Source organism: Dermacentor albipictus, chromosome 2, assembly GCF_038994185.2.
Source record: "Dermacentor albipictus isolate Rhodes 1998 colony chromosome 2, USDA_Dalb.pri_finalv2, whole genome shotgun sequence".
Classification (NCBI taxonomy): domain Eukaryota; kingdom Metazoa; phylum Arthropoda; class Arachnida; order Ixodida; family Ixodidae; genus Dermacentor; species Dermacentor albipictus.
The window spans coordinates 17,515,733-17,531,017 of record NC_091822.1 but is presented as its reverse complement, the minus strand read 5'-3'; the positions used below and the strand labels follow the sequence as shown (position 1 = coordinate 17,531,017).

Here is a 15,285-nt window from a genome sequence, read left to right as displayed (position 1 = left end):
TTTTACATTAACTGTCTGACAATTTTAAAGAATATGAGTAAAAGTAAAAGCCAGTTAGCACTTTTCTATTACCAAGAAATCATTTAGGTTGCAAAACTTTCAGTATTAACTGAATCCCAATTTATCTTTATAGCTGTATTTTTTCTTGTTTCTTTTTAACTGAAGAAGCACTTGGTTGTCCAAGGAGAGGACTCAACAAAACAGAAAACGACATGCATTCTACAGTCCCTCCTTAGCAGGAACGTGGAAATAAGCTTCAGTTGGTTTGGAACAAAGGGGAAAAAGAAATTCTCCGAGCTGAATCTGTGCAAGCTAATGTGTGGTGAATTAGGTGTAGCAAGTTCGATATCACTTACTTCTTTTTAAATCTAGTGTCAAGCAGTATACTCACTGTATTGAGGCTGCTTTGACAGATTTGATCCCTTATTGCCTAACTAGATGGATTTTCCATGGCAAAATATATATAATGTACGACATTGTAACAGCTTATCACTTATACACCTATTATTCACGCTTTGCTAAGTTTATTGCTGGTATTTAGTTTTTTCTCTTTAGTAGAGTATATACTGGTCCAAGTTTTGTGTGGTGTGCAAAACTTATAGGAAGGATAATTTCGCTCATGCATGCAGGCACATTGACTAATGACATCAGACACCCACATGCCACCCTAAGGATTTCGAGAGGGCTGCCATGACTTGGTTCCGCCATGCTGCCGAGCGATTTGCTGCTCAAGAAATATAACTTTTTAAATTTCGCTGTCAAATATAATCATGCTGAAGTCGGCTTGTTGCAGATTGTCTGCATGGCCTGTATGAACATATTTTTTCACTAGTGTTTCATCCTTTTTTGTTTTGTTTTTAATGTTACCGTTTGCCACATTCAGTGCCATCATTTTCTCAATGTGTTGTTTCCTGTGCCTACCTGAAATTTTTGTTTCCTGAAACTTAACTGCTTTACTGGTGCACACAGCTTGCACTGCCTGCTTAACTCTCTTCTAGCAGTGTAGGATTAAGAGTTAAGAGAGCAGAACTAAGACTAATTGAATGCATCATTGGTGTAACTTGGAAGACTGTTGTACAATGTTTGAAAAGTGCACCGCAATGTACACAAAAGCACCTTACCAAGTAAATACAACTTTGAATTCTGCTCTACTAGATGAGAGTTAAGCAGGCTGTGCACACCAGTAACGAAATTAGGTTCCAGGAAATCAAAATTTCTCTTGGGCACAGGAAACAACACAGCAAAAGTTTATTTTAAACTTTGTATTAATAGGTCCTGTGAGGAGAATGTGACTTAATTACATATATGTTCATCTTATTTATGGGAAGCGTGCAATAAAAATTAACATTTCAGTTCAACTGGCGTGAAATACTGTGACTTATAGTGCATTACTCAACATGAAATTAGTGTCGTGTATTTACAACAAAAATAAAATACTAAATGTTTTAACAATTCATTTTTTCTGTCAGAGCATTTCTAAACTTCAGCCATCTTCAGTGTACTCCAAGATTCGCTGCCTTATCCCATTACTTTTTCTATTATTTAAGTCTGTTCTAGAACTGTTACAGCAGGATGGCCTTCAGTACGTTTGTCATTTGCTCTTTTACTTTTTCCTTGTCCTAAAAACATCTTAAAGCTCTTGTTTCAGGCTTGGAATTGAAACACGGAGGGCAATATACATTGTTGTCCATTTTATGTTGGGAACTTGCACACACCCATTGCTGTGTAGCTGGATATGTGTGCTTCTGCCCCACTCAGCAATGTTTCCAGTGTTCTCACGATTTGGTAAACATAAAACAAAGAGGAAAACAACAGAACCACTGAAAGCCATAAACCTGCAGACTTGGGAAAAAGCAGGAAAACGAGTGAATTACACCTCGGGAAGAATACATTGAAGGGGACTGAAGTGAAAAAATGTTCGAAAAAATGTACAACTTTCAAAAAGACAATCCTTTGTATTTATAGGTACCTGCCTTTTAAATGCTGCATGCACTGGTAATCTTTAGGAACAGCAGATTATGTAACATCCTAATGAGATCCCTCAATGTCCCGGAGAGCACATCTAATGGACATCCTGTGGATATCCAAATATGATCCCAGAATGTCCCGGAAAGGACACATAATGGAAGATCCTATGGATGTCGTTTTTTGTCTCATTTGGGAGGATTTGGGGATTTGTATGGGACATCCCAGGGACATCCCAGACCTCCTAAGCAGGACATCCCAGAGATATCCAAAGGACATCACAGTGTGTTGTCTGGGAACTGAATGCAGTGTGGAGGTTACAATTTTATATACTTCTAGTTGTCCATCACAAAATAACATATCAACAAAGGCAATTTGCCACCATTCATAGTATAATGGATGCGTGCTGATGCACGATTTGTCTTGGCATATGGACCGTTTGGTTGCCAAGCAACACGTGCAGTTGGCTCAGAGTTCAAAACCAGCCAAAATGCACCACACAAAGGGATATTTATAGCAAAGGACAATTTATGCAACCAAAGGCCTTCACGCCTGCAGGGGCATCCAAGCCATTAAAGTCAGCGTGAAATGCCCAGGGCATCCAGGATGGCACTGTTGCCGACAAAGCCCTCGGGCACCTCCTGCTGGTAGTTGAGGAGCACCTTGTTGCCACCTGCATCATGAACAGCAGTACCCTTTTAATGACAGTTTGTTTAGCACATCTTGTACATAATTAATTGCTCAGGCCTGCCAAAGTCTCCCAGGCAGGGTACCGAACCAGAAATCCCGCATCCCGCATTTGCTGCGGGATGACAACAGGTCAACAAATAGACGGCTGCCGCTATAACAGTGCGGGACACCAAAACGAAAATGGCGGCCGGCGGAACAAGCGAATTAAACGCGCCGAACACTGTTCTTTCTTCTCGTGAGTACATTACGCGCATTGAAACAGTTTCTTCCGCATCAGTGCTGCATAATATTGTTACTATCGGCAAGTTTGTGGCAATAACGTTGCCATGACCACTTCGAGGGGACATAAACAGGGATGGGCGTGCTTAGCTGCCAGTGACAGAAACCCATGGTTAAAACGCTATGGAAACTGAGGCATTTGTCTTCACTACTATCCTAATATAGCCCGTTTCCACTAAGTGCGGGCGAATATCTTAGCTGTGTTACAAGAGTCGGTGTATGAATAGGGTACACTTCTAACATATCACTGTAAACGTGGTTACTATCGTTGCCGCTCACGATTTGTTGCGTGCCCACGAATGCAGACAAGAAGAATCGAAAAGGACCTTTTTTATTGTTGACGACAACCATTATAAAGCCTACAAATAATAGAGCCAAAGCGAGTTTGGTTGTAGCTTTTTTATTTTTTTCATGGAAGTGCGGAAAGTCATGAAATGAATGAAATGGGGCATCTGCTTTGAATGTTCGGGCGTGCAGACGGCTTGGTATGTCTTGAGTCGTTCACAGAGCGTTTGACAGCATTCAACAGATGGTAAGCGCGATCATTAGCTAAACTTGGCACACGGCATATCACTGTGGCAAGTTCGGGGTGCGATCATTATGCAGGAAAGGAAAAAAAATCGAATTTTGATGACAAAATTCAGGGGTGCGATCATTATGCAAGTTAATACGGTACATAAAAGAAAGACGCAGTTTCGCCCAAAAGGCAAAGCATCGATTGCGATAGCAAATCAGCAGACAGCCATATGAAGTAAGGATAACACTTTTATCGGCCGTATCAAATTGTAAACATTCATTTGCTAACTAATTAAGCATAGTGTCAGCACGCACAGCAAACGTGAACACATCACACTCTATGACTGCGGAAACTCGCTGTCAGAACACCGGCATGAGGAAACGCGACAGCAGCCGCAAGCGAAGTAACATTCGGGCTGTCTATTACTCGAACGCAAAGCGAGCGTCGAGGATACACAGCATGCACACAGCAACGAGCCGCCGATGTACCTACTCTGCCCCCAATGCAGATTGCTCTCGAGATACGGCCGCACACAGCCTCCACATGCACAGTTGCAGCCGGAGAGAACGCAGTCCCCCATCTCTTCCTTGCGTCTCGCAAAATTGGGTGGCTCGCGTGCGAGGGAAGACGGTGATCTTTCTCTTTACATTCGCCCCTTTCATGCGGACGAGACTGAGCTGCGATCGTCGGCTCTGCTTGCACAATTTCACTCGCACATATATGTAGGGCATGCGGCAACAATGTTATCGCTCTTGGACTTTATGCGGAACCTCATGGCGACGGCAGAAATGCTGGGTATCCAAAAAGCACAAAAGTGGGGCACAAAATTTTTCTGTCAGCACTCCCTTAATTATCCCAGGTGCATTGGTTAATTTTAAGAGAGAGTTGATAATTTTGATGCAGAATTTGTTTTACACTGTTGATGTCTTCTTTTAACTCGTGCAGAATACTAGAAACAATGGAGCCCGCCAAACCCTGGGTAAGCAACTGCATCTTTCCCTGAGCAGGCAAAAAGAAAAGTTCTGTAGCTGTGATCACACTGACTAACTTTCTGCATGAAAGTCCTGGTTGTCCATAGAAAATTGCGACAAAGTATCCCAAGGTGAAAATCAAGCCTTCTGGTTAGCAAAAATGGTGGGCCACTTAACCAAACATGAATGCAGGGCCCAAAACGAGCTGTTTGTGGTAGGCCAGCCGCAGTTCAGTTGCGATTACTATTGGTAACTTTTTAAGGTACCACAAATCAGTTTTGCACGCATGTGTGTGTGTAGTGTGACAGTGGTATAGTTTTTGCCTAAATCACTTTAGGCGAAATAAGTCTCAGAACATTGGTTGCTAGAAAACTATATTCAAGAAAATTTTGAATGCACCTTTGCTGTCTTTTAAGCTTACAATTCTGTCCAAGTCATGGCCTGTTCTTTTGCCACACTGTTTGCTTAATTTGAAAATAAGGTCTACTACATTAAGTGATGCTCTAAAGAAAAAACCCTAATTGGTCCCTGAGCCCAATGTGTAAACATATGGATTACCATTTTAACTAAGGCATTTTTATTTTTCACTGTGCTGATAACTAAGATTTATAAGTTGTCTGTAAAGAAGTTGCATTTACTAAGTACCCGCTCTATTAGTCATATTCATAGCAACCGTATTGAATCACATTTGTATTTATGCAATAAACTGCATCTTTGACTGCTCCCTTAAGCATCTACAGTATAAGCCATAATAATTATGCAAAGTTGTGTCTGTGCAGAGACATCAAACAGCCTTTCTGCATCTTCCTTGAAATGCACTCTCCACACACTTCCACTCAGTTCTGCTACCATACCATTAGTACTACATGCAATCGTTTAGAGTGAAGTTTATTTGAGGTGATAGTGGCGTTTATTGGTTATATTCGGTCATGGAAATGGCATATGTTCTTTCTACAATACAGTCAAACTCGGCAGTTCGATATAGAGCATTATTTGATATAAGCCTGCTAAAGAATTGGATGTCATAAAAGCACATACCATTTCTAAGATTACTTTATTGATGAAACTAGCTTAGTTTCCCATGAAGTAGTCCTGTATTTTTTTCTGCTTGCGCAATTTAACTGCCTGCGATACACGCACTTGTCCACATTGTCAAGGAGTCAGAGCAGATGAGGCCGCAACCTTCCGCATTCGTGCAGAAGCACCGGACTAGTGCGAGTGCACCAATCACCTCGGAGGATGTGGGCATAGGACCGTCGTTGCTTTCCTCATTGTGCCCACTTTCACTTGTGCGTGGTATGATGTCAGCAATGTAGCCTTCATTTTCGAGCTCTCCCATGGTCGCGACACCATCATCTGCACTCACAAACTCGTCAACTGTCGATTCGTGAACAGCTTCCGGAAATTCTGACAGCTCGCTCCAAACTTTGGCAACACCGGCAACGGCTTCATCGCATTCATCAGAATTTACAGTAATCATCGGGCACGCGGAACCGGCACGCCTGAAGCAATTTCAGATGAACCACTGGTACACGGCCGTATGTATGCGTCGGGTGCCACGGGCACCAGGTCACAAATTTGGCCGCTTTAGCCCTGATCTCCCCCTTATTCTTCAAGATTGTGCTGAGAGTGCTCCTCAGAATCTTCTACCACCCCATGAATGCCACCCACTTCTTCTACCACCCCATGAATGCCAGCATCACTACCAGACCATTAACAGTGTTCTTGTGTATGGCAGAATCACTGTTCCCAGCAACGTCACTCGACTTGCGACAGGAATACCTATCGCCACCGACATCAATTCTTCCATCAGTTATAAAAGAGCCGGCGCGCACGGAGGCATGTTGTGGGCCAAGCTGCTGTGCTTCAACACAGCACGCTAATCCACTGATGTTCTTCATGCAGGTGTCACTTCCCACGATTGTCCACGTTCTGTTCCCTGCCCTGGCTACGGTTTTTCTAGATGTACCCCAACCACATCCTGGCTGGCACGTCGACTACTACAGAACTGTTTTATACCACCCCATGAATGCCAGCATCATTTCCAGACTGTTAACACTGCTCTTGTGTCTGGCAGCATCACTGTTCCCAGCAACGTCACTCGACTTGCGACAGGAATACCTATTGCCACTGACATCAATTCTTCTATCAGTTATAAAAGAGCCGGCGCGCATGGAGGCATGTTGTGGGCCAAGCTGCTGTGCTTCAACACAGCACGCTAATCCACTGATGTTCTTCATGCAGGTGTCACTTCCCACGATTGTCCACGTTCTGTTCCCTGCCCTGGCTACGGTTTTTCTAGATGTACCCCAACCACATCCTGGCTGGCACGTCGACTACTACAGAACTGTTTTATACCACCCCATGAATGCCAGCATCATTTCCAGACCATTGACACTGTTCTTGTGTCTGGCAGCATCACTGTTCCCAGCAACGTCACTCGACTTGTGACAGGAATACCTATCGCCACCGACATCAATTCTTCCATCAGTTATAAAAGAGCCGGCGCGCACGGAGGCATGTTGTGGGCCAAGCTGCTGTGCTTCAACACAGCACGCTAATCCGCTGATGTTCTTCATGCAGGTGTCACTTCCCACGATTGTCCACGTTCTGTTCCCTGCCCTGGCTACGGTTTTTCTAGATGTACCCCAACCACATCCTGGCTGGCACGTCGACTACTACAGAACTGTTTTCTACCACCCCATGAATGCCAGCATCACTTCCAGACCGTTGACACCGTTCTTGTGTCTGGCAGCATCACTGTTCCCAGCAACGTCACTCGACTTGCGACAGGAATACCTATCGCCACCGACATCAATTCGTCCATCAGTTATAAAAGAGCCGGCATGCACGGAGGCATGCATCAGAATCAGAGGCATGCATCATGCAATCAGAGTCAGGCATGCATCATGCAATCAGAGGATGTTTTCATTGACCACTGTCGCAAACACATGAGCATCACGCTTGACCCAAAAGAAATCGAGCGCACGCACCGCTTGGGCAATTGTGCAGCTAATCGTAATCGCCCCATAATAGTGAAGTTCACCTTTCATAAAACAAAAGATCTTGTTCCTTCTAGCGGCCATAAACTTAAGGAAACGAATTTCAGCGTTGGCGAGGATTTTACACGTCCTGTTCAATTGGCCCACAGATACCTTGTTTCATTTGCAAAAAGCAAAGTGGCACCTTATTCCCTGCCCTTTAAAGCTCTGTTTATGGGTAATAAGCGCTATGTTTAGGATGAACGCACACAGAGTGTGAAAGAATTGCAATAGCAGCCAACTCGGCGTGGGAAAGCCCCTTGCCCTACGGTATCGACACGAGCTAACCTTTACTTTTCCATAATCTTTGCCAACGCACGCAGCTTCCTCCCTAAACGCGATATTCTGTCTAACTTCGTGTTGTCGTCTCACAGTAATTTGCTGATAATAACTGAAACCTGGCTGACTGACGATATTAGTGATACTGAGGTTCTTGCTGACTTGCCGAATTTCTGCCTTTACCAAAAAGACTGCAAAATCTCACGAGGTGGTGTTGTGCCCACATCACCATTTATCGTGCACTCTTGCAACCATGGAGACTGACTTGGAAATAACATGGTTAATCTACCGCACTTCATCACAGACTGTTCTCTTAGGCATTTTTATTACAGACCACCGCATAACACTCCTGATTTTTCGCATAAACCTAATAACATCTTGAGTGAACTTAGTGAAAAACACCTTAACGCATAGATCCTGCTTTTTGGTTACTTTAATTTTTCACAAATCAACTGGACTAACAATAGTGCTTTAATCATAGGCAATGAAGCTGCTAAAGAATTTGTTAATGTGCGTTTTAATTTCAGTCTAACTCGACTTGTGCTAGAGCCTACGCGGGTTACAAAAGACACATCTAATGTACTCGACCTTATACTAAGCAGCCATCCTGACAGTCAATCATCCATAACTTACCTCTGTGAGGCAAGTGATCATAAAGTAATCATGTTGCTCTAACAGCTGTGGAGAGCTACCCTTATAATTATAATTATAATCCCTTATTTTTTATTTATTTATTTATTTGAGTACTTTGGCCCGTTAGGGCATTACATAGGGGGGGACGGAAAAGTTCAAGCATGAGTGAAATCTGTACAATGTAAACATATAATTCTAACAGACTCCAAGGAAGCATGCCGAAACTACATTAACAGCAGAATCAGTCAAAAAGCGCTCCAAATCTTCCTCCGCGCAGGCCGACAGAATAAACGCATTAGACACACCATCTTTTGGGTGCCGGGGCACATTGAGACTGAGGGCAACCAAAGGGTTGACAGGATCGCTCGCGAGCATACAAACCGAGCAGACCTAAACAGAGATCCTGAGGATTTCATGACAGTGATCCCAACGTACTCTAACATGCTAAATTGCCATAGAGGGACGAGGTTCAGATATCCCCCACCCCACAATACACTCACTCAATAACAGGCAGTTTACTGGCGAAAGCTGCAGACAGAAACTTTCCAAAATTTGCATATATTAAGCAAAATGTTCCCAAGTCAATACAGGGGCACATGCCCGTGGTGTGGAGCAATACCTACACTTTATCACACCACATGGGAGTGCAATACGAATAAGGCATTCCACAAAATAGAAAATCTGAGTGCGTAGCAGTGGGAGAGCGTGCTCTCCAGCGGCAAGCCTAGCCTCCAACGGAGGCTGGCGGATCGTGCCCGACGAGCAGCCACGCTCAGTGGTGCCCTGGAATAGGGGCGCCAACCATGCAGGCCGGAGATAGCCATCAACCAATAGAAGATGAAGACATCTGGCCTGATCGCTGAATTACTCTTTCTAGAGCAGGGTGTCTACTAAGTTGACATTTCCAAATTCCCTGAGTTTTCCAGGTTTTCCCTGAGCACCGCTGCAAAATTCCCTTAATGAGCCAGAACTTTGTTTTATGTCAAGACGGGCTGACACCATATAGCCCGATGCTGTCACTCTCTAGTAAGCATGCGGAAACAAAAAAACAATTTCATCCAGTTTGAATAGTAAGCAGTAATATCTATTTTATTCAAAAAGAGAACAGAAAGAAGGTGGTAGTAAAACCCATTCCGAATCAAGTCTAACATTTTCAAATATGAATGAAAGGGAGATGCATCCAGAAGTAAATATTTTCGACTATGAGCTATTTCTATCAACTGATAGCAAGCTCATCGGTACGAGGCCTGAACTTTGTCACAACTAAGATTCTCTCTCAGCAGCTGGGAAGTCAAGCTCAGCTGTCCCGACGTACTCTCAGCCAGTACACAATATCTCAGTGTTGAGTTTCACTGCTTTAAAGGGTTTATTTTGGTTTGGATGAGGGACAGCTGCATCTCGGCATCAGCCAACACTTTGTTTTCTTGAGCTCAAGCTTCTTAAAGAGGTGGTGGCACGCTTCCTTTCTTGTTCATTCCTCAGTGCATCAGTCCTTTCTGTTCTCATCCTTCCATCATGCGTTTGCCCAAGGAGCATTTGAAGCAGCCTCTTCGTCAGTCGTACAGTCAACAATAGATTTTTTGGACTCCCTAGGTGCTGCGAAAAACATCCAACATATCAGGTAGTCCGAAAAAAATGAATGCATGTCTTTAACTCTATTGTTACCACACATATTAAAATCGATTCCCGGTGATCAACACTTTAGATCACCGATTTCGACATGTTGGAGCCATTTTATCCACTTAAGGCCATCCAGTAGTTAGTACAGGCACTGAACTTTCAGAATCAGTTCAAATTTTTATGCTCCGGGGTGATGTTGTAATTTTCGATGGACCTTTTTGCGAATGAATGAGCGTATGTTGTAGCAAAAAGAGGCGTGGCCGTCACCTGCCGCGCTTCCGAAAAAATCATGTCGCTCGCGATTGCAGTGCACTAGCATCAAAATTTTGTAATAAAATGGCTCCCAGTAAGTGAAGAATTAAATTATATCGCCGGCTTTGTCGTCCGACAGTGCTGAGCGGTGATAATTAACTGAAAATGACGCCAGCTGTTCACTAATAAGCTTTGGTTTGGAGTCCGAGTCATGTTATTCAACCAAAGTGTATTTATGAAGGACTGCCGCATGTCTAGCATGTGGACCTGGCATTTTCAACCAGTTTCCAAGAGTATCGGTTTCGCTCCTCTTGCAAAATCCAGGCAAGGGGCGCTGCCGGTGTCACTGCGCAGTTATCGAAACTGGCTCCCACAGCATCAACCCACGCTGCTTGGTCGCGAGAAAAGCGTCGTGCTTGAAACTATACTGCACCCACCCTTCCATTTAGTGACGAGGACTTAAGTTATGATTCTGAAGATGACAGAAAAGCAGATTCAAGCTCTGACGGCGACAATGTTTTGAATCAGCATGGGACATCCGCAACTGTTTGCCGGTGAGTTTTCGTTCCGGCATTGAGCAGTCTCCTTTCTTGTGCGCACTTATCTGCCAATCTTCTTGCATGACCTGAGAGCTCTCCTGATTGTCTTCAGGGTGTATACTTCGCTTGGCTATGATGTGCTGCCATCGGCAGCAAAGAAACTTCCATTCACGCCAAGATGGCCACCTGTAGCACATCTCGACCCAGCACTGCAGATAAGCGCAAGACAGTTTGCAACGGTGTGGAATTTCTTTCTACTCTTCTGTGCAGAAGTGATAAAGACAATCTGCAAAACATGCAAACAGATATGCTTGGATGCATAATCTTGTAGTTGCCCAGCTACGCTGAGAGCGATTGGTCCTGAAAGAGGTGCATGACTCTAGACGAACTGGTGAAGTGCGTTTCATTTTCATTTCATTTTCTTTTTATTTCTACTCTTGCCATACAACTTATCAGACAGTGACTGAACCCATAGCCAGAGGCTAGTGTGGGGTTCAGAAACAAAAATACACGATGGCAATGACAACACTTGTGTAAAATAGAAAGCCCAAAATCACGGCGAAAGACCAAAGTACACTATTCAATGAGGGAAAACCGGTTCGAGCACCGGTTGTTCCATGGGCTCATCGGACCATCCTCAGAAGATGCCGAAAACATGTAACTGCAAAATGTGTTACAAGGACCGCAAAGATGAACAAATACCAGACATTTTGTGGGGAAAATGCGGAGTGCTCCTATGCTTCACAAAATCCAGGAACTGCTTCACCGCATGCCATGAGCGATGAACTGGTCTTAGTTTCTTTTTTTTTTTGTATCCGAAGAATAACGGTGTACTGAGCATTTATTTTTTCAGACACTATTCCTCGGTTATTTATCTTTGAAATGTATATTTGGAATTTCCTTTGATATTAATGTTTTAGCAGGTATCGTTTTTTGATTGTTTTTATCAACTGGCAGCAAAAATGGTGCTTTCTAGAATTTTTATGTTTTACCTAAAACTCTTTTGTTTGGCAATCTATGTTTTAGGAATGAAAATTTTACTATGCACAACACGCTATGTTGCTGGAATACTATTTGTAGTGGTAAATATTTTTTTCCGAGACCCATAAAAAACCACTATTTTCTCACGGTAACATAAGAGTCGCGGGCTCAAATTGCCACAAGCACGTTCGAAAAAGCTCTTAAAGCCTGCCAGTACACTTATTAGGCATATCGGTGCTCATACTGTGACAGGAGATCAGGGTGCACGCGTGTATAATTCATACATAATGTGTCCCGTCACAATTGCCCCTTCCTATGTTTATGCTTCACCACGTAACATTTTTCTATTGAGGCAAAGCTAACTTTGGAGACTGGCAATGCACAATGCGCTGTGCTTTGCGAGCTTCGAAGCCAATCACGAGGATTACAAAGGCAGAGTCAGTGCCATTGCTGACAGTGGCGAATTCTTTCAATGAAAAACATGGCACCGCACGGCAAGAAGCTAGCAAACGTAGAAGCAGCTAGGCCTAACATTGTGCGGTGGTGGCTACGGCTGCCAGCGGATCGGCGTGCGAGAGCACCGGTTCCAGACGGCGAGACAACTGGCAACTCACTGACCTCGAGCAATGGGAGGTCGCGGTGCCCAGCTCCGACCCAGCTGTCCAAAAGCAGCTAGTGGGCTGGGCTTCGGAAGTCGCCGGACATCACCGACTGCCGGCCACTTCACGAGACCAAGGGCCAACCCAGGAACAGCTTAAGATATGGCTCAATATTTATTCAAGTTTATCACCACCCCCACAATTGAAATGGCGGCGGTGGTGGCTTTGATTAATTCCATTTCAGACTTGCAGTCAGGGCAATATACGTTAACTCTATAGAGTAAGTGGTGGTGCCGCGGAGCCGCGCGAATTATAAGGCATGTTAGAAAAATCGGGCTTCTGGAAAATCCGTCGTTAACGAGTCTGGCAATACCTTGTGCCGATGACACGGCGTCAACGACGATTAGTTGCGATTCGTCTGTTACTGGAGCCAGCATTAACACGACTTTCGTTCCCTTTCAATAAAAGTACAGATAATTTTTCCTGATAGAAGCAAAAAATCCCTGAGTTTTCCCTGAGTATTTCCAGACTATTCAAATTCACTGAGAATTCCTGGTTTTCCCGGTTGGTAGATACTCTGTAGAGCAATAAAGTTTACTTCCTCCTCCATGCCACCTTCACCTTTCAACCCATGCAACAACAAAAATCCAACAAAACTATATGCCTATGTGATAAAGGGAACTACGAAGCTATTAATTATGAGCTAGGCGACTTTTCAACTTTTGAAACATTATTTTATAAGCACTCACCTCAAGAAGACTGGACAATATTTAAAAACAAAATTAATGAACTCGTAAACAAACATATACCAAGAATAACTATGCACACCCAATCAAAATAAGCCATGGTTTACCAGAGCTCTAAAGAAGCTTGAAAACCAAAAGAAATGTCGCTTCAAGCTAGCCACGCATCTTGGAAGCACCGAGGCATGGTCAAAATACTACATGGCAGAGAATGCCTACCTGAGTGCCTTTCGCACTGCTAAAAATTCTTTTTATAATGTCGACCTAGGCCAGCTACTTACTTAAAATCCTCAGCAGTTCTGGCGCATTTTAAATCCCCAAGAAGCTCGTACTATCAGCGTGACGAATGCAACAGGTGACACCGCCACGGATGCCGAGTGTGCTGATATATTCAACACAGCATTTTTTTCCATGTTTACAAAAGAAACTACCACTCCAGACTTTCCACTACCTACTCAAATACCATCGCATATGCCACCCATTGTATTTTCGATAGATGGTATATTATCAATCATTGAAAAAAACAAACTATGTACTTCTTCTGGTGTAGACAAAATAAACTCAAAGATCCTAATGAATACTAAGCATATATCCGCGGCATGTTTCACTCTGTTGTTCTCGCAATCACTGTCTACAGGTGCTTTACCGGATGATCGGAAAGTGGGAATGGTCGTTCCAGTATTCAAAACAGGTATCAAAAACTCCCCCTTAAACTACCGCCCCATTTCGTTAACTAGTGTTCCTTGGAAAATCATGGAACGTGTCATATACTCGCATATCATGAATTTTTTAGACTCGGTAAACTTCTTTCATCCTTCTCAACATGGTTTTCGTAAAGGGCTTTCATATGAAACACAACTAGCTATCTTCCTTAATGATCTCCACATTAATCTTGATAACAACATTCAAACCAATGCCATCTTTCTAAACTACTCTAAAGCTTTTGACACAGTGCCTCATAACCGCTTGCTAATAAAATTATCCAGATTAAACTTGGATCCTCACGTAGTACAATGGATAAAAGAATTCCTTACTAATCGTTGCCAGTTCGTCCTTGTCAATAATGTCTTCTCCGAACTTCTCCCTGTCACTTCAGGTGTCCCTGAAGGCTCAGTCTTAGGACCGCTTCTTTTCCTAATATACATTAACGATCTTCTGCTGCATGTATCTTGTCCTATTCGCATGTTCACTGACGAATGTGTGACTTATCGTGCTGTGACTAACATCTCTGACCAAGCATCTCTCCAGAATGACCTTAATAACGTGCAGGACTGGTGCAACCGTTGGTAAATGGCCTTGAACCCTACAAGCGCACATTTATTTCGATTTCCCGCCGTCGTAATCCTTATCTCTCTACTTACACAATTGCAAATGTCCCAGTAGAATCAGTTCTAGCCTATAAGTACTTAGGTGTAACCCTGTCCCATGACCTTTCCTGGAATGCGCATGAGATTAACGTAACTTCGTCAGCAAACAAGACCGCTGGGTTCATGAGGCGTCACCTTCGTCATGCTCCACAGCACGTCAAACTGCTCGCATACAAATCATTTGTCAGACCACAACTGGAATATGCTGCTGCCATCTGGAACCCTCATCAAACATATATCATCAATGCACTCAAGTCAGTTCAGAATCGTGCGACTAGATTCATCCGTTCTTCATATTCATATAAAGCATTTCACACTTAAAGGCAAAATCTAGCTTGACATCTCTTGCTTTTCGTTGTCGCATCACCACGCTCTCTCTTTATCACACATTTTTTTACAGCTGACTAAGCCACCCACCTTACGTCCCGCCATCATCTTCACACATGTCACAGCACACCAGCCATCAACTCCAAGTTTCTCGTCCTCGAACACGAACTGTCACTTCTCAGTTTTCATTTTTTCCTCGAGCTGCCAAGGACTGGAATGACCTACCCTTCAATGTCGCTGCCATCACATGTCATTCACAATTTATGGAAACTGTTCAAACTTGTATTTCAATGTAACGCCTGCCTTTTCTTGTGTCCACATGTTAACCACCCCTTATGTAATACCTCGAATGGGGTCTTTAAGGTAATAAAATGAAATTAAAATGAATGAAATGAAATGTATTGACAAAAAGTATTTTGTTGCACGGTACTTATTACTCCTTTAAGTGATTATCAATTTGGTATTTGTGCAATATTACAGTG

General features: G+C 43.4%; 1 protein-coding gene across 1 annotated transcript in view; it reads right to left on the bottom strand.

Moving 5' to 3' along the window:
• Positions 1-2,456: 2,456 nt before the first annotated feature.
• LOC139055893 (prostamide/prostaglandin F synthase-like) overlaps positions 2,457-15,285 on the bottom strand; it is a 52,796-nt gene continuing 39,967 nt past the window's right edge. The window contains exon 6 of the mRNA XM_070533497.1: positions 2,457-2,638. Within this exon, the coding sequence (XP_070389598.1) occupies positions 2,544-2,638 (95 nt within the window). The 3' untranslated portion in view covers positions 2,457-2,543. The remainder of the gene's footprint in view (positions 2,639-15,285) is intronic.